General features: G+C 46.4%; 1 protein-coding gene across 1 annotated transcript in view; it reads right to left on the reverse strand.

Moving 5' to 3' along the window:
• ndst2a (N-deacetylase/N-sulfotransferase (heparan glucosaminyl) 2a) overlaps positions 1-19,889 on the reverse strand; it is a 111,737-nt gene that overhangs the window by 45,015 nt on the left and 46,833 nt on the right. Inside the window, exons 3-4 of the mRNA XM_043679076.2 lie at positions 11,432-11,586; positions 2,275-2,460 (exon numbers count right to left, since the gene is read on the reverse strand). Coding sequence (XP_043535011.1) covers positions 2,275-2,460; positions 11,432-11,586 — 341 coding nt within the window. The remainder of the gene's footprint in view (positions 1-2,274; positions 2,461-11,431; positions 11,587-19,889) is intronic.

A 19,889-nucleotide genomic window follows, 5' to 3' on the forward strand; every position in this document is an offset into this window, starting at 1 on the left:
TTTTCCTTCAAGCAGACAAGGCTGGTTGTGATATACAAGATTGAGAGGGGCACACATAGTATAGGTAGCAAAAGAATTTCCCCTTCGTAGAGGGGTCAATTAACTAGGATGCGTAGATTTAGGGCTACAAAGTTAAAAATCACAAAACACCAGATTATAGTCCAACAGGTTTATTTGGAAGCACTAGCTTTCGGATCCTTCATCAGGTGGTTGATGAAGGAGCGGCGCTCCAAAAGCCAGTGCTTCCAAATAAACCTGTTGGACTGTAATCTGGTGTTTTGTGATTTTTAACTTTGTACACCCCAGTCCAACACCGGCATCTCCAAATCATAGGTTTAGGGCAAAGGGGAGAAGGGTTAGAGGGGATACTAGGAACAGATTTTATTACCCATAGGGTTGTGGGTATCTGGAACTCACTGCCTGAAAGGGTGGTAGACATTTACAACATTTAACAAGTATTTAGATGATCATGTGAAATGCCAGAGCTGACAAGGCTACAGGCCAAGAGCTGGGAAATGGGACTACAGTAGATGGTACTTGATGAATGGTGCAGACATAATGGATCAAAGGGCCTGACTCTAAATGGGAACTCATTCTGCCACACGTAGCAGTAATTTATGGTTTCCCAATAATTGCAGAGTCACAGAGTGCAGAAGCTGCCCAGTCAGCCCATCAAGTCTACACTAAGAACAGGAGGAGGCCATTTGGCCCATTGTTCCTGCAACAGCTGTTCAAACAAGCATAATTACTTTGGGCCAATCTCTTATCCCCATACCCTTGTGCGCTATTTATATCAATTTTGTTTTGTATTCACTTGTGGGAGGTGGGCATTGCTGGCGAGTTCAGCATTTATTGCCCTAAATGGCCTTGAGGTGGCAGTAGTGAGTTGCCTTCTTAACCCACACCAGCCCATGTGCTGAGGGCTGACCCGCAATGCCCTTCAGGGAGGATTTTTCAAGATTCTGACCCAGTGACAGTGAAGGAATGGCAATATACAAAACAACCTCGATTAGCCGAACGAGACGGGAGGGGAGTATTTTGTTCGGATAACTGATTGTTTGGATAACGTTTTTACAGGAAATTGGCATCTTGTTCAGATAACCCAAAATTCGGATAATTGATGCTTGGATAACTGAGGTTGTTCGGTATTTCAAAGGCAGGATGGTTAAGTGGCTTGCAGGGAAACTACAGGGGGGGCGGTGTTCCCTTGTAGTTGCTGCCCTTATCCTTCGAAATGGAAGTGGCAGTGTATTTGGAAGCAGCTGTGGGTTCGGACGTGGCTGTGGGTTTAGCAGCTAAGGAAGCTTTTTTGGTGAATTTCTGCAGTGCATCCTGTGGCCGTGTGGCACCATTGCCCCAGAATCAGAAGGTCAATGGTTCATGAAATTTGACCTGATACTTTGGTCTGAATTTCAGTGCAATATTGCAGGAGTGCTGCACAATCAGAGGCACTGTCTTTCAGCTGAGTCATGAAACGGACAGCCTCTGCTCCTGCCTGCTTCAGGTGATATAATACATCTCAGACAGCTACTCTGGAGATGAGTAGAGGTGCTGGCCCCATCAACTTTCACCGCTGAACTAACTTTTATGAAATAAGTGATCCTGTCATAGAGTCATACAGCACAGAAAGAGGCCTGTCAGTCCAAGCCATCCACATTGACCATTATCCCAACCTAGTCCCGCCTGCCTGCGTGTGGCCTATATCCCTCCAAACATTTCTTATTCATGAACTTATCCAAATGTCTTTTAACCATTGTAACCATATCCACATCATCACTTGCTCTGGAAGTTCATTCCACACACAAACCTCTTTCTGTCTAATGAAGTTGCCCCTCAGGTCCTTTTTAAATCTTTCTCCTCTCATGCCCCCTGGTCTTGAAATCCCCCCAGGGAAAAGACACCTAACATTCACCTTATCTACACCCCTCATGATTTCATATTATGAGAACTCACCTCTATGGTTGTTGTATCTCCTACATGATGACAGCAATTATACTTGTACATCATTGTATATCAAATGCAAATCACTGGTTGCAAAGCATTTGGAAGATGTCCTGAAGTTTTTTTTTCTGAATGTAAGTCTTCTATTTTTATTTCTCAGACTGAGCAATTCCAGCCTCAACCACTGGGGGCGATAACAACACACAAGACAATCACTCTCATCGACTGGAGAAGGGAAGAAACGCTTTGCAAGACAAATTTCAACTGGTGATCCGCAGCAAATGACTCAGACACGCGAAACCACAACCGCATTAACCTGTCAGAGGTACTCACCATGATACCATTGTGAATGAACCCTCTGCGATATCGGGCTGGCTTCAGGTGGGGGTACTCCTCTGTGCTGGTGACTCGGATACCCCAGATGGATTTCCAGGCTTCATAGAGCTGCTTGTGAACTGGGTATACCCCTGAATGATGTGGTGCCACTGCGTAACCCATGTCAATCGGGATACCGTGGTCCTGCAAGAGTCCGGGGCTTTGATTAGAAAGGACTATTCTGAAAGACAATTCAGCACGCGCAGCCCCTTCAATTACAACCTCATGGAACATGTCACGATCACCATTCCAATGACTGCAACAGAATACAAGCAGTTCTGCAACATCAAAAGGTTAAGCACAGTATTATTAAGCAAAGAATTGTGGATGTTGGAAATCTGAATCAAAAACAGAAATTGCTGGAGAAACTCAGCAGGTCTGGCAGCGCCTGTAGAGAGAGAAACAGAGTTAGCATTTTGAGTCCGTTAGACCATAAGAAATTGGAACAGGAGTAGGCCACTCTGCCCTTCGTTCCAGCTGTGCCATTCAATAGGATCAAAGCTGATCCAACATTCCTCACGTCCACTTTCCAGAGTTTTCCCCAGTACTCCTGATTCCCCGACCAATCAAGAATCATCCGCCCAGACCTCCCCCCTCACTGAGGACGAATGATCAGTCCTCAGCAAAGGACTCACCTTCATCGCCCTCCGTCCACGCATCAATGAATTTAATACACGCCGTGAGGTCGAACAATTCTTCCGCCGCCTCCGCCTCCGAGCTTACTTTCACAATCAGGACTCCCGCCCACCTTCCGAGGACCCCTTCACCCACCTCCAACACACTGCATCCACCTGGACACCCCACACTGGCCTATTACTCGCCCTCGACCTCTTCATTTCCAACTGCCGCCGGGACATTAACCGCCTCAACCTGTCTACCCCCCTCCCCCACTCCAACCTCTCACCCTCACAACGCGCAGCCCTCCAATCCCTCTGCTCCAATCCCTACCTCACCATCAAGCCAGCGGATAAAGGGGGCGCAGTGGTAGTCTGGCACACTGACCTCTACACCGCTGAAGACAAACGCCAACTCGAGGACACCTCTTCCTACCGCCCCCTCGACCATGACCCCAACCCTAATCACCAAACCATCATCTCCCAGACCATACAGAACCTCATCACCTCAGGAGATCTCCCACCCACAGCTTCCAACCTCATAGTCCGGGAACCCCGCACTGCCCGGTTCTACCTCCTTCCCAAGATCCACAAGCCTGACCACCCTGTCCGACCCATTGTCTCAGCATGCTCCTGCCCCACTGAACTCATCTCTACCTACCTCGACACTGTCCTATCCCCCCTAGTCCAGGAACTCCCCACATACCACCCACACCCTCCACCTCCTCCAAGACTTCCGTTTCCCCGGTCCCCAACGCCTCATCTTCACCATGGATATCCAATCCCTCTACACCTCCATCCACTATGACCAGGGCCTCCAAGCCTTCCGTTTTGTCCTCTCCCGACCTCCCCCCAACAGTACCCTTCCACCGACACTCTCATTCGTTTGGCCGAACTGGTCCTCACCCTTAACAATTCCTCCTTCGAATCTTCCCACTTCCTCCAGACCAAAGGGGTAGCCATGGGCACACGTATGGGCCCCAGCTATGCCTGTCTCTTTGTTGACTACGTAGAGCAGTTGATCTCCCGTAATTACACCGGCGCCACTCCCCACCTCTTCCTCCGCCAGATTGATGACTGCATTGGCGCCAACTCGTGCTCCCGCGAGGAGGTTGAGCAATTCATCAACTTCACCAACACATTCCACCCTGACCTTAAATTTACCTGGACCATCTCTGACACCTCCCTCCCCTTCCTGGACCTCTCCATCTCCATTAATGACGACTGACTTGACACTGACATTTTTTTTACAAACCCAACGACTCCCACAGCTACCTGGATTACACCTCTTCCCACCTACCTCTTGCAAAAATGCCATCCTGTATTCACAATTCCTCTGCCTCTGCCGTATCTGCTGCCAGGAGGACCAGTTCCACCATAGAACACACCAGATGGCCTCCTTCTTTAGACACTGCAATTTCCCTTCCCACGTGGTTAAAGATGCCCTCCAATGCATCTCGTCTACATCCCACACCTCCGCCCTCAGACCCTACCCCTCCAACCGTAACAAGGACAGAACACCCCTGGTGCTCACCTTCCACCCTACCAACCTTCGCATAAACCAAATCATCCGCCGACATTTCCGCCACCTCCAAACAGACCCCACCACCAGGAATATATTTCCCTCCCCACCCCTTTCCGCCTTCCGCAAAGACCGTTCTCTCCGTGACTACCTGGTCAGGTCCACACCCCCCTACAACCCACCCTCCCATCCTGGCACCTTCCCCTGCCGCCGCAGGAATTGTAAAACCTGCGCCCACATCTCCTCCCGCACTTCCATCCAAGGCCCTAAAGGAGCCTTCGACATCCATCAAAGTTTTACCTGCACATCCACCAATATCATTTATTGTATCCGTTGCTCCCGATGCGGTCTCCTCTACCTTGGGGAGACTGGACGCCTCCTAGCAGAGCGCTTTAGGGAACATCTCTGGGACACCCGCACCAATCAACCACACCGCCCTGTAGCCCAACATTTCAACTCCCCCTCCCACTCTGCCGAGGACATGGAGGACCTGGGCCTCCTTCACCGCCGCTCCCTCACCACCAGACGCCTGGAGGAAGAACGCCTCATCTTCTGCCTCGGAACACTTCAACCCCAGGGCATCAATGTGGACTTCACCAGTTTCCTCATTTCCCCTTCCCCCACCTCACCCTAGTTCCAAACTTCCAGCTCAGCACTGTCCCCATGACCTGACCTACCTGCCTATCTCCTTTTCCACCTATCCACTCCACCCTTTTCCCTGATCTATCACCTTCATCCCCTCCCCCACTCACCTATTGTACTCTATGCTACTTTCTCCCCACCCCCACCCTCCTCTAGCTTATTTCTCCACCCGTCAGGCTCTCTGCCTTTATTCCTGATGAAGGGCTTTTGCCCGAAACGTCGATTTTACTGCTCCTCGGATGCTGCCTGAACTGCTGTGCTCTTCCAGCACCACTAATCCAGAATCTGGTTTCCAGCATCTGCAGTCATTGTTTTTACCTACGTTAAACGACAGTTAGGACAATGGATTGTGTTACAGTCAACTGTGCTGAGGTTATCTTCAGTAAACAGATTAAAGTGGACACATGGCAGAGCTGTGGGGATCAGAAAAACACAGCCTAATTTATTCAGCTGGGCTCAGTAAGTGGGGGAGGGGGGGTGCAGGGTGAAAGAGGAAAATCATCTCACCAAGCCTTGAACTGCTGCCTCAACTGATAGTGGAAGCTCAGGAGGAGGCCGGTGGGAAACAGTCCATTTTGAGGAGGTGATCACTGATAAGACTGTTGTGGAGTCCAGTCTCCCTTTCACTGCTGTTTGTGTGACTGAGAGATTGGGGGAGGGGGGGGGGGGGGGAGGGGAAGCAGCACAAAGCCACTTCACAGCCTGGCACAGTGCTACATTTCCATTATAGCTGAAAATGTGTTGCTGGAAAAGCGCAGCAGGTCAGGCAGCATCCAGGGAACAGGAGAATCGACGTTTCGGGCATAAGCCCTCCTGAAGAAGGGCTTATGCCCGAAACATCGATTCTCCTGTTCCCTGGATGCTGCCTGACCTGCTGCGCTTTTCCAGCAACACATTTTCAGCTCTGATCTCCAGCATCTGCAGACCTCACTTTCTCCTCATACATTTCCATTGTACTCCATCAGAGCCGCTCAGATAAATTCCCATTACGCTGGCCTACCCGAACCGCTGAAGACAAATCACACACCGTGCCACAGAGCGTGCAGTGATTTCAACTCCCCAGCATGAATAAAACATAAGCTGTTCACAGTGGAATGGGCAGACAGCGGGGATTTAGGGTATAGGAGGCTACAACTTAAAAGGCTGTTGAACACATCTGCCATTGACAAGGAACGTCTTGAGCTGCTTTCTGTCCTGACCTCTTTCGCGAAGCATCAGCAGTGCTTGCTAGGATGAAAGGATTCAGTGGCAGTATGTACAAATCAGGTCTTAAGTGGAGTTAAGTCGCCCATCTCAGAGTTTAGGAACACCTCCTCATAATATTGGGCCAATGGAAACTATTGATGTTTAATTCCGTCTAATTGTGTGGAGTCTACAAAAACAGGCAAGATAATAACGCAGAGGATTCCTTGAGGGGAAATGGGTTATATCCCTGCCTCCGAGCCAGAAGTTCTCAGTTCAATACCCAAACCAGGTGGTCATGACCAAGCAATTTCCCAGCACAGCTAAAAAGGCGGTGTTTCAAATTTCTTCCCCACAGAAATGGCACGGAGACAGAATACAACAGATTTCTGGTTAACCATGTGACAAAAAGGAAGTTGGACCCTCTACAGTCACCATCCACAGTTCCAGATTGCAATACAGATGTCAAAGTGCATTTACATTGGGAATGAACTGCAGCACACTGTACAAATACTCTTGCCAGATATGATGCAACCGTCAGTCTTATTAGAATTTGATTTGAGGCTGTGCATTCCCCCGAGGTTTACTGAGCAACAGTTCGCCCTGAAGTTTTGTTCGGATAACGGACATTCTGCAGGACCTTACTTATTCTGTGAATGAAGAAAGGACTAACTAGGATGGAGATTTCTGCCCAATTTAGCCTGAAACCCAAACATCACTTTCTTGGAATCACACTGGAATGACAGCCTGGGAATACTGAAGACTTCCATCCAAAATTCCACATTAATTGTTTAAAAGTGGGTTCACAAGAATTCTTTGGATTCATACATCAAGACAGATGTAATAAAATATGACAAGGGGGCTGATCATATGATATTTAACAGTGAAGCATGAAAGGCGATATTACAACCGTTTGGTTGAAGGTTGGTCAGAGGTAGGTTTTCAGGATTGTCTCAGGGGAAGGGAAGCAGAGAGGTGTTGGCAGGAGATTCAATGGAGCAAAGTCCAGCAGGCACTATCTGCATGGGCACCAGTGGCTCAGCAATGAAGACTGTGAATGCACAAAGGCCAGAGCTCAGAAGGGTTGGGGTGGTTACAGAGGTGTGGAGGGAGATGGAGCGATTGAAAACTAAAGGATGTGAATTGTGAAATGGAAGGCATTGCCTGTCCAGGAGTTAGCACAGGTCAGTGGGTACAGAAGGAGACACAGAGATTTCCCAAATATCCACAGTGGGCGATCAGGCTCTCTACAAGAATATAACGCTATAAGGACCTCAGAGGTTTTGGTCTCCAGATATTAATTACAGCATAAAGTCTTTGGCAGTTAGTACCTGTGAACAAGTATTCTTTCAGCTGTTATAGAGTCATAGAAATGTACAGCTCGGTCCAACCCAATCTAGTCCCACCTGCCAGTACCCGGCCCATATCCCTCCAAACCCTTCCTATTCATATACCCATCCAGATGCCTTTTAAATGTTGCAATTGCACCAGCCTCCACCACTTCCTCTGGCAGCTCATTCCATACACGTACCACCCACTGTGTGAAAAAGTTGCCCCTGAGGTCTCTTTTGTATCTCTCCCCTCTCATCCTAAACCTATGCCCTCTAGTTCTGGATTACCCCACCTCAGGGTAGAGACTTTCTCTATTTATCGTATCTATGCCCCTCATGGTTTTATAAACCTCTATCAAACACTTTTTGCATAGTGCATGCAATTCTGGTCTCCTTCCTATCGGAAAGATGTTGTGAAACTTGAAAGAGTTCAGAAAAGATTTACAAGGATGTTACCAGGGTTGGAGGATTTGAGGGACTGAATAGGCTGGGCTGTTTTCCCTGGAGCGTTGGAGGTTGAGGGGTGACCTTATAGAGGTTTATAAAATCATGAGGGGCATGGAGACGATAAACAGACAATTTTCCTGGGGTGGGTAAGTCCAGAACTAGAGGGCATAGCTTTCGGTTGAGAGGGAAAAGTTTGAAAAGGGATTGAAGGAGCAACTTTTTCACACAGAGAGTGGTGCGTATATGGAATGATCTGCCAGAGGAAGTGGTGGAGGCTGGTACAATTGCAACATTTAAAAGGCATCTGGATGGGGATATGAATAGGAAGGGTTTGGAGGGATATGGGCCCAAGTGCTGGCAAATGGGACTACATTAGGTTGGGATATCTGATCGACATGCATGAGTTGGACTGAAGGGTTTGTTTCTGTGCTGTACATCTCTATGACTCCACAGTTACTGTTTCTCTTTCTGAAGTTGTTGGGGTCAAAAGAGAGAAAATTTCTCCAGTGGGTGAGAGCACAACATGGAATGCAACCTTCAAATCAGAGCAAGGCTGTTCTGGGTTAATGTCAGGGAACACATTCTCATACAGAAGCCATAGGAAATCTGCAAACACTCTCCCTCACAAACTTCTTGAGGCTTCAAAATGGAGATTAGATTTCTGTAAAACAAGTTTTTGTTTAATTTGTTCAAGGCAATGGAAGAGTTGCTGGTGATTTCATATCCCGAACAGCCCTCGAGGTGAAGATGGTGAGGCACTGCAGTGCAGGTGCTGTCAGGAGGATGATCCAGCATCCTGACCCAGCGTCTAGCCTTGGAACCAAGACGGGAGAATGGAGTTAAGGTGTAGGTCAGCCATGGATCTAACTGAATGGCAGAACATCCCTGAGGTTGAATAGTCTCCGTATGTTTTTCATGGCGATATGTTGCTCAAGATGCCTGGAATTTTGGTGGAGAAAGTGAGGACTGCAGATGTTGGAGATCAGAGTTGAAAAGTGAGCTGCTGGAAAAGCACAGCTGGTCAGGCAGCATCCGAGGAGCAGGAGAGTTGACGTTTCTGACATTAGCCCATTTCTGATCAAGGGCTATGCCCAAAACATCGACTCTCCTGCTCCTTGGATGCTGCCTGACCGGTTGTGCTTTTCCAGCAGCTCACTTTTCGGCTTTGGAATTGCAGTGGAGGCAGGTTGAACTGAAGCATTCAAGGGGTCATTGAGGGATTAGTTGGATTGCAATGGTGTGCATGGATATTGGGAAAATGTAGGAGACTGGCATCAGGTAATGGACAGAGTGCAGGCTGGATGGCCTCCTGCACAGTTCCAATTCAGAGATTCTATGAGGCGATGTTTCGATGGACCGGCTTTAAGGACTACAGCATCTTCTCACTTTAAGCATCCGGTCTCAAAACACTCTTCAGGTTACTTTCAATTCACGTGCACAGTAAAACTATTTCTGCACAGATGCTGGAGACTAGAGTTGACAGTATGGTGCTGGAAAAGCACAGCAGGTCAGGCAGCATCTGAGGAGCAGAGAATCGATGTTTTGGACATAGGCCCGTCATCAGACTAGCAATATGCCTGCAGGGTGCCCCGTGGTCCTCTTGAACCGCAGTGAGGTTCCAGAAGAGTCAACCAAATGATGCCTTCAGTTATGCAGAGAACGTAGAGACATTAGGGATGCTATCCCTGGGAGCAGAAAAGGTTGAAAGGAGTTTCATTCAAAATCCTGAAGGGGTTTTAATTGTGTAAAAAATGGGAACATGTCTCTTCTGAGAGAAGGGGAAATCACCAGAAATAGCAAGTTTTAAGAAGGTTGGCAAAAGGACAAGGAGACAAACTGAGGTAAGTTTATTTTTAACACAAGATGCAAACAATGATCTGGATTGCGTTTCCTGTCAGGGCAGTGGAAGCAGATTCAATAGTAACGTTCAAAAAGGAAGTGGAGGAAAACCTGAGTGGACCAGAGTTGCAGTAATAAGGACAATGATGTGGGTCTAACTGGATAACTTTACCAAAGAGCCCTGACAGACAAATGGCACTCACCATTCAGTGATTAGCCACAGAGGTGTACAGCACAGAGAAAGGCCATTTGGCCCATCAAGTCTGTGCCGGTCAAAAACAAAGCACCTAACTCTTCAAATTCTAACTTCCAGCACTCGACCCATGGCCTGGCATGTCTTGGTATTGCAAGTGCATACCTAAGTGCTTTTTAAACGTTACAAAGGTTTCTGCCCCGACCAGCCTTACACGCAGTGAGTTCCAGATTCTATGATTTTAAGTACCATTTATACTAGAGTAATAGTCAAACTCAAGTAAAAGTCAACCCCCTGATTTTGGCAAAATAACCTGGAATGTTTCACATATCCTGCGTAAAAGTTAACCCTAGCTCTTCAGATAACAGATAGACATTTATGAGTCAGTGTGCTGGCTGTCACATCTCACTCCAGTATTCCAGCCTGCCAGTTATTCCGCTCTGCTCCCAGTCTTCCAGTCCACTGGCTGTTGTGTCCCGCGCCAGGTTTTCAGAATCACCATAATTCATTTTTTTCATTTGTTGAGAGATCAGTTGGGTTTCTGCTAATTATATGGTATTAATTTGATGGGCATGAATTTCAGCACCTCAGAACTAGCATCCATGTAATAGGCGACCCCATAAATTTAACCTTAAAAAGTAGTCTGGTCTCCTTCCTATCGGAAGGATGTTGTGAAACTTGAAGAGGTTCAGAAAAGATTTACAAGGATTTTGCCAGGGTTGGAGGATTTGAGCTATAGGGAGAGGCTGAACAGGCTGGGGCTGTTTTCCCTGGAGCGTTGGAGGCTGAGGGGTGACCTTATAGAGGTTTACAAAATTATGAGGGGCATGGATAGGATTAATAGACAAAGTCTTTTCCCTGGGGTGGGGGAAGTCCAGAACTAGAGGGCATAGGTTTAGGGTGAGAGGGGAAAGATATAAAAGAGACCTAAGGGGCAACTTTTTCACACAGAGGGTGGTACGTGTATGGAATGAGTTGCCAGAGGAAGTGGTGGACACTGGTACAATTGCAACATTTAAGAGGCATTTGGATGGGTATATGAATAGGAAGGGTTTGGAGGGATATGAGCAGGGTGCTGGCAGGTGGGACTAGATTGGGTTGGGATATCTGGTTGGCATGGATGGGTTGGACCGAAGGGTCTGTTCCCATGCTGTACATCTCTATGACTCTAGTCAAAAAAATCCGACTATTACTCGAGTATATACAGGCGTTTTTTGTTGAGTTGATCACTCTGAGTTAAATATGGGGCAGGTTCTGGGATTCCAGTGATCTGTCGAACAGGCTGGATTCACAAAGTCTTCACTGCCTGCTCCAGAAGGGAATATAAATCCAAGCTGGGACCTACCAATGCAAACTGCTTGTTCAGCTTCATCTGCTCAGCTAAAACTGTCTCGTTGTGAAACAGATGCGGTTGCATGTGACTCCACATATGGGGGAACCACCAGAACTCCTTCCTGTGTTTCAGCAACATGTCATCCCCTTCATCTTCCTCATTGGCCCCTGCAAGAAAATAGAGGAGACGGCAGAGTTTTAGCAGTAAGCACGAAAACAGCTTAAAATAAAACCCCCAAAGGATGCTGGAAATCAGAAACAAAAACAGAAGTTGCTAGAAAAGCTCAGCAGGTCTGGAAGCACCTGTGAAGAGAAATCAGAACTATTGGGGTCCAGCAGACAGCTTCCCCAACGCCCCTACAATCTCTGAAGTGAGTGGGCAAGGGATTCCTGAACAGCACTGGCAGATCCAAAAAGAAAACTTGAGTTCGGAAATAAAAACAAAATAAAATGCTGGAGAAATTCAGCAGGTCTGGCAGCATCCATGGAGGGAGGAACAGAGTTCATGCTTATCCAGGTAGCTATTTTTCGGAACACCCTGGGACAAATCTAAAGCCATGCATTGTATTTAGTTAGAGCCTGATAGAAACAGACTGCTAAACAAGATTCTTAAAGGACTTGACCAAAGTAGATAGAGAGAGAGGTTGTTCCCCCTTGTGGGAGAGTCTAGGACTGAAGGGCATAATCTCCGAATAGGGGACAGTATACTTAAATCAGAGATGAGAAGGAATTTCTTTTCTCAGAGGGCCATGAATCTGTGGAATTCTTTACCGCAGAAAAGCTGGGTCGTTAAATATGTAAAGGCTGACGTAGATGGATTTTTAATCCTTAAGACTATCAAGGGTTCTGAGGAAAAGGCAGGAAAGTGGAGGTGAGAATTATCAGATCAGTTACGATTTGGAGATGCCGGTGTTGGACTGGGGTGTACAAAGTTAAAAATCTCACAACACCAGGTTATAGTCCAACAGGTTTAATTGGAAGCATGAGCTTTCGGAGCGTTGCTTCTTCAGATGGTTGTGGAGTACACAATTGTAAGGCACAGAATTTATAGCAAAAGTTTACAGTGTGATGTAACTGAAATTATACATTGAAAAATACAGACAATCAAGGTATTTTTCAATGTATAATTTCAGTTACATCACACTGTAAATTTTTGCTATAAATTCTGTGCCTTACAATTGTGTCCTCCACAACCACCTGATGAAGGAGCAGCGCTCCGAAAGCTAGTGCTTCCAATTAAACCTGTTGGACTATAACCTGGTGTTGTGAGATTTTTAATTCAGATCAGCAACAATCTCATTGCTTTGTGCCGCAGACTCACTGGGGCTGAATGGGCAATTTCTGTTCCTGTATCTTAAGGTCTTAAATAGCAGGAGAAGGATAAGGAGGGTGCTTTCATTCAATACCGGGCGCTGGCATTATCTGGAAAACATTGCCCACAAGGCTGGAGAACAGATTCAATAGTAACTTTCAAACCACCAATTAAGTTTGGTGGGCAAGTTACTGAGATTGTTCATATAATCCAAATCAACATTTCCGTGTGCACCGCACACGTTTTCCCAAACAAATTGCCCGGGAAAACAGTGTGAACCTTAGCGTTACAAATGAAGATGGTCATGGGCTCAGCACTCACTACTGAGCAAGGATGGTCCTAGATAATGGGTCACCAGCCAAAATGAAAGGGGCACCAAAACGATGGGATGTACTGACAGAGGGAAAAGTAAAACCCCAGTCCAGGTCACAGACCCAGGAACAGTGGGCGTGGGGTCTTTCACACCCACCCATTCAGCTGGAAAAGAGAGGCTTTTGTTGAAATCTCACCATCAAGAGTTACCTCTGACAATGCTGCACTCTGTCAGTACGTCTGCTGCTCCACACTTCCAGTGGTCCTAAAACAATGCCCTGGACTCAGAGGTGACCCACTTTGCTAAGCCAATGCAAACTATCCAGATTTAATCCAGTCACCTTCTCTGATAAAAGTTTCAAACTTCTCAGATTTGGGCTCATATTTTACTTCCTCCTGTCAAGCCCTGTTCAACTCTTAACCTGTTATATGCTGACCTACATTGTGTGAGAAACAGAGTTTAAGTTTCTCAGACTAATTTCCAAGCTCTGGCACATCCTTCCCCCTCTCTATTTCTGTAACTTTCTCCAGTCCTTCACTCTCTGAGATATCTGTCCTCCTCCCAATTCTGTCCTCTTCAACATCCCTGAATTCAATGGCTCCACAGAAACTCCCTCATTAAACCTCTCTGCCTCTTTCTTTGTTTAAGATATTCCTTAAAACCTCACTCTTTGGCCATCTGTACTCAGATGTTATGGGGCTCAGAGTTTAACGTGCTTCATACCCCTCCCTGTGAAATATCTTGCTGTTTTATTACAATAAAAGGCACCAAATCAGTGCCATCCAAATATTTTTAAGTGACCAAATAAGTCGTCAGGTACTGGATTCAATATGAGCAGGGCTTGTAAGCAACTGGAATTAGGAATAACTCACAAGACAAGAGAGACTGCAGACTAAAGTAACTTGAACTTGCAGGGCAGCAGAGTTAGCACTACTGCCTCACAGCACCAGGAACCCGGGTTCGATTCCAGCCTCGGGCGACCGTCTGTGTGGAATTTGCACATTCTCCCCGTGTCTGTGTGGGGTTTCCTCTAGGTGCTCCGGTTTCCTCCCACAATCCAAAGATGTGCAGTTTAGGTGAATTGGCCATGCTAGTTTGCCCATAGTGCTCAGGGAAGTGTAGGTTAGGTGCAATAGTCAAGGAAAGGGTGCAGAGGAGATGTACAAGGATGTTGCCTGGTATGGAGGGAAGGTCTTACGTGGAAAGGCTGAGGGACTTGAGGCTGTTTTCGTTGCAGATAAGAAGGTTGAGAGGTGACTTAATAGAGACATATAAGATAATCAGAGGGTTACAGACATATAAGATAATCAGAGTCTCAGATACAGTCACATAGATGGGTCAACTCCAGGAAGGGTAAGAGAGATAGGCAGCTAGTACAGGAGTCTTTTGTGGATATACCATTTCAAAGAGGTATGCTGTTTTGGAAAATGTAGGGGGTGATGGATTCTCAGGGGAACGTGGCACAAACAGCCAAGTTTCTGGTATTGAGACTGGCTCTAATGCAACGAGGGGTACGTCGGCTTCCAAGAGATCAATTGTGTTCGGGGATTCTGTAGTCAGAGGTACAGACAGACATTTCTGTGACCAGCAGAGAAAAAGCAGAATGGTGTTTGTTTCCCTGGTGCCAGGATCAAGGATGTCTCAGAGAGGGTACAGAATGTTCTCATGGGGGAGAGGGGCCAGCAGGAGGTCATTGTCCACATTGGAACCAGGGACATTGGAAGGGAAAAGGTTAAAATTTTGAAGGGAGATTAGAGAGTTAGGCAGAAATTTAAAAAGGAGGTCCTCAAGGGTAGTAATATCTGGATTACTCCCAGTGCTACAAACTAGGAGGATACAGTAGATGAATGCTTGGCTGAGGAGCTGGTGTATACGGGAGAAGGATTCACATTTTTGGATCATTGGAATCTCTTTTGGGGTAGAAGTGACCTGTACAAGAAGGATGGATTGCACCTAAATTGGAAGGGGATTATTATGCTGGCAGGGAAATTTGCTAGAACTGCTTGGGAGGATTTAAACTAGTAAGGTGGGGGGGTGGGACCCAGGGAGATAGCGAGGAAAGAGGTAGATCTGAGGTGTTGCTAAGGACTGAATCAAAGAAATGCTGGGGTAACAGGGTGAGTTTCCTGTCCACACACAGAGTCAGGTGCAAAAACCCTGAGTTTTAACATCTCACAGACTATTTAGGGACAGGACATTCTCTGAGTACTGGAGTTAGGAATTATTACTGGTCATCTGTGAAACACATGCTCATGATATCGAAACCAAAAGAACTCTCAATCAACAGAAATCGCTGGAAAAGCCCAGCAGGTCCAGCAGCATCTGTGGAGAGAAGGGTCACTCCACCTGAAATGTTGACTCTGATTTCTCTCCACAGATGTTGCCGGACCTGCTGAGCTTTTCCAGTGATTTCTGTTTTTGTGTCCATGGTATCCTCCGCCACAATAATATCAACCATTTCCATTCCTACTTCAATTCATTGGCCTAGTTTCCTTAATCTTGCCTCAAAGGACATCTGGACTCAGTCTTGGGAACCTCTGCTGCACTCCTTCTATGGAAGCATATGTTTTGTTAGGCAAGGGGACTTGAACGTGTCTCACCAGTTTGCTATACAACTGAAGCAGGACTTTCACATGCTCTTCTCCTGAGCTCCTATATTGACCCCTGGTTTGGGAATGTATCGTTCTAACATTCTCAAACTCGCTTCCAAATTCGTCCAAGACTTTGTTCTCTCCCCATATCTTTAGCACTTTACAGACAATTCTCACATGCAGGGTGTGCAAAAGATAGGCCCAAGGGGAGAGAAGTGTCATCATTCTATAAAAACCATGAGAAATAAAACAGAAGCAGGCCATTCGGTCCAACCGTTCAATGCAATCATAGCTGACCTGAGACTCCTCAACTCCACTTGCCTGCCTTGACCCCCGATTCCCTTACTGATTAAAAAAAAAATCTCTCTCAGTCTTGAATACAGAACAACCTTGGTTATCCCAACGACAATTATCTGAATTTCAGACTATCCAAACAAGATCTCAAGATCCGGTAAAACATTATCCGAACAATCAGTTATCCAAACAAAATACTCCCCCCACCCGTCTCGTTCGGATAATCAAGGTTGTTCTGAATACTTAATGGCACAGCCTCAAAAACCCTCTGCCCATAGATTTACTATCTTCTGAAAGAAGAGATTCCTTCTTATCTCCGTCTTAGATGTGCAATCTTTACTCTTAGATTATGTCCTAAGCTTAGACTCTCCCACAAAGGGAAACAAACTCTCCATCTGTCGGGACCCCTAAGAATTTTCCATGTTTCATTAAGGTCTCCTCTCATTTTTCTAAACACCAATGAGTACAAACTTAAATAGTTAACCTGTAACATAAGACAACCCCCTCCGTGCCCAGGATCAACCGAGTGAACCTGCTCCATTGCCAGTATACCTTCCCTTAAAGAAGGTGACCATAACAGTTCATTGTATTCTGGGTGTGGATCAATTAGTGCATCATAGAGATTTAGCACAATTTCCTGATTTATACTCTCCTGGTGTGGTTGAACAGAAATAAAGGATGCCCCAGACAGGTACACCACAATAGTCTGTGTCCTCAGGACGTAGAATTGTGATCACCCTTTACTATTGTAACCCATCGCCCTGGCGCACACCCGCTCTATGCCATTCTTTCCCATTCAATCCAATACCTCTCAGCCACGAGGTCACGGATCCTCAACTAAAACTCGGCCGACTGGTTTCGTTTCCACAAGGAAACAGGGTTGGAGCCTGTTGTGTTGAAAAACTGCAGCTCTGGATCAGTTTACAACATCTATCACATGATGGAGGCAGCACTAAGCTGGGCACCCAAGGGATTCCCATAAAGTGGTTTGCTTAATCCACGTTTAGCTGTGCTCAATCCAAGGTCACCATCCTACGCATCTCTTCACAAGTGATCACATTATACTGTTTCCATTTGTCTGACTTCAGACTCCTTTTAACCTTCCTACTCGACACTTTCCTTTCATCCTCTTAGTTGTATTACATTTCAACTTCTGCCTGTTTTTTAAAAAAATAAGTACTCTCTCCGTATTCCAAATCTTAGCCAGGACGTTCACTCCAATCTTCAGTCTCCGCCTTTCCTCACCAAATATGTACCAACAACATACGTTTATATAGCACCAGTGTGCAGTGTCCCAGGGTGATACACAGGGGTTATTAAGAAAACCCTAACTGACTGTCGAGGGGACCCTGACAGGTGACCCAAAGCAAACAGCTGCCTTGGAAAATATCCTGAACACGGATGTGAGAGTCACTACGTTTCTACAGTTCTGAAACCAAGTACAGTGGCTCAGTGATTAGCACTGCTGTCTCACAGCGCCAGTGACCTGGGTTCGATTCCAGCCTCGGGTGACTGTCTGTGTGGAGTTTGCACATACTCCCTGTGTCTGTGAGAGTATCCTCCCGGTGCTCCGGTTTCCTCTCACAACCCAAAGATGTATGGGTTAGGTGAACTGGCCATGCTAAATTGCCCCGGGATGTCCAGAGATGTGTAGGGCCAGGTGTGTTAGTCAGGGGGGAAATGTAGACTAATAGGGTAGGAGAATGGGTCTGGGTGGGTCGGTGTGAACTTGTTGGGCCGAACAGCCCGTTTCCACACTGTAAGGATTCTATGATTCGAAATGAGAAGTTTCTGGAGAAAATCAGCATCTGTAGAGGCAAAGCAGTTAACATTTCAGTTCAGAATGGAAGAAGAGTCATACTGAATCCGATTCTGTTTTCCGGCAATTTCTGTTTTTGTTTCTGATTTGCAGCATCCGTAGTTATTTGGTTTTTTTTGTCTCCCTACCGTACAGTTTTAACCCCATTTTCAGTACATCAGCTGGTGGTTATGAGACTGCGGTTGTCATCGAGACTTCTTTCAGACCCACATGCTATTTCTCCACACATCTCAGGACGTCTCCTTATACGCTGCAGCAACATTTCTCCTGATGTTTATTCAGTGCTACCTTTCACAGACCTTCTATATTTATTACTTTCCCTGGTCTCCGCACTGGTTACAAAACCCGTCAAGTCTCCAACTTTTCCCACTTCCGATGAAAGGCCATCGATCTGAAATGTTAAAGCTTTGTTCTCCTCCCCACCAATGGATTCAGAACAAACCCTGCTTTTTGCCGGGAGATTTTCAGTATCGGCAATGTTGTATTTTTCTGTCAGACTTACAACAACAAACCTTGCAAGAACAAATACATCGTGCAAGGTCCCAGCAGAAAAGCTTTATGTCCAGGTTAAAAGTTAAAATCCATGAATTCTGTAATGTCTGATACCACTTTCAGAGAAATTCTATCCCAGGGCAAAATAACCAACAGCACAGCTGGTCACTAAAAGCCTGATCCTCTCTTCAGCTTGACATTACTGTCTGGTTTAAACACTCAGGATTTTATTTTGGGTGTAGCGCTGCCAATACAATACATGAATGGAATCAGAGACTTAAGCCAGGATGCAATCTCTGTGATGTTCATAACTCATCCCCTGGGCCACAGGCTTACATCTGTAAAAGAAGCTAAATCCCATTTTTATTAGATGGGATTGCAGGCTTGTGACTGATGAGTTCAGGATTGTACTCTGTAATTCCAGGTCACTCCATTCAAACTAAAAGCTGAGTTCCCTCGAATTAGTTTTATTGTCACGTGCACTCAAATACGGGGATAGGCGAATTCAGCGAAAAGTGTACAAAGTTGTCATTTGATTAGATTAGATTAGATTAGATCCCCTACAGTATGGAAACAGGCCCTTCGGCCCAACCAGTCCACACTGACCCTCTGAAGAGTAACCCACCCAGACCCATTTCCCTCTGACTAATGCACCTAACTCTACGGGCAATTTAGCATGGCCAATTCACCTGACCTGCACATCTTTGGACTGTGGGAGGAAACCGGAGCACCCGGAGGAAACCTAAGCAGACACAGGGAGAATGTGCAAACTCCACACAGAGAGTCACCTGAGGCTGGAATCGAACACAAGTCCCTGGCGCTGTGAGGCAACGGTGCTAACCACTGAGCCACCGTACCGCCAATTTCTGTTCGGTCGAGAGATACCTAGGTATAACATCTTTGGTATAAATTAGAAAAATAATAAAAGTAAAAGATCAGCATGATAGTCCTGAAGTTCTAAAGCAGGGAGACTGTGCTGGGATTCACCTCGAGGAGGCTGAGGGTCTGTTATATGGTGCATTATGTGAGGGGAGCTGTGGCACAACTGACAGTATCACTTTGCTCACAATCCAGGGCTGGTCCAGGAGGACATCATAAATACATGAAGCAACTCAAGAGAAACACCTTCAGCAGGAGACCAGACTGAGGGTGGAACTCAGTACCACAGGGAATCGTTGAGGTAAAAAGCAGAGATACACTTAACGAAAAGCCAACTAAACATGTGAAAGAACACAAGAAATTGAAGGACATCGTTTATTCATTCCTGGGATGCAAGTGTCATGGGGTTCGGGTGGGAGGCTCTTTGGAGGGTTGGTGTGGACTCAATGGGCTGAATGGCCTGCTCCCATGCTGTAGAGATTCTATAATAGAACCATGACCAACAGTCGCTGCCTGGTGGTTATGATCTGACGTTGTTGAATTTAATGTCAACTCTGGAGTCTGTGAAGTGCCCAATCACAGTGTATTCCTGCTGTACCTGGAATCTCTGCTGACTCCACTTGGTTAAAAACTCTCACAACACCAGGTTATAGTCCAACAGGTTTATTTGGGAAGTACCTGCTTTTGGAGCACTTCACCACCTGATGAAGGAGCAGTGCTCCGCAAGCTAGTTCATCCAAATAAACCTGTTGGACTATAACCTGGCGTTGT

This window comes from Chiloscyllium plagiosum, unplaced genomic scaffold, assembly GCF_037043375.1.
Source record: "Chiloscyllium plagiosum isolate Xiang-an unplaced genomic scaffold, Cpla_swu_hap1 HiC_scaffold_43, whole genome shotgun sequence".
In the NCBI taxonomy this organism is placed as follows: domain Eukaryota; kingdom Metazoa; phylum Chordata; class Chondrichthyes; order Orectolobiformes; family Hemiscylliidae; genus Chiloscyllium; species Chiloscyllium plagiosum.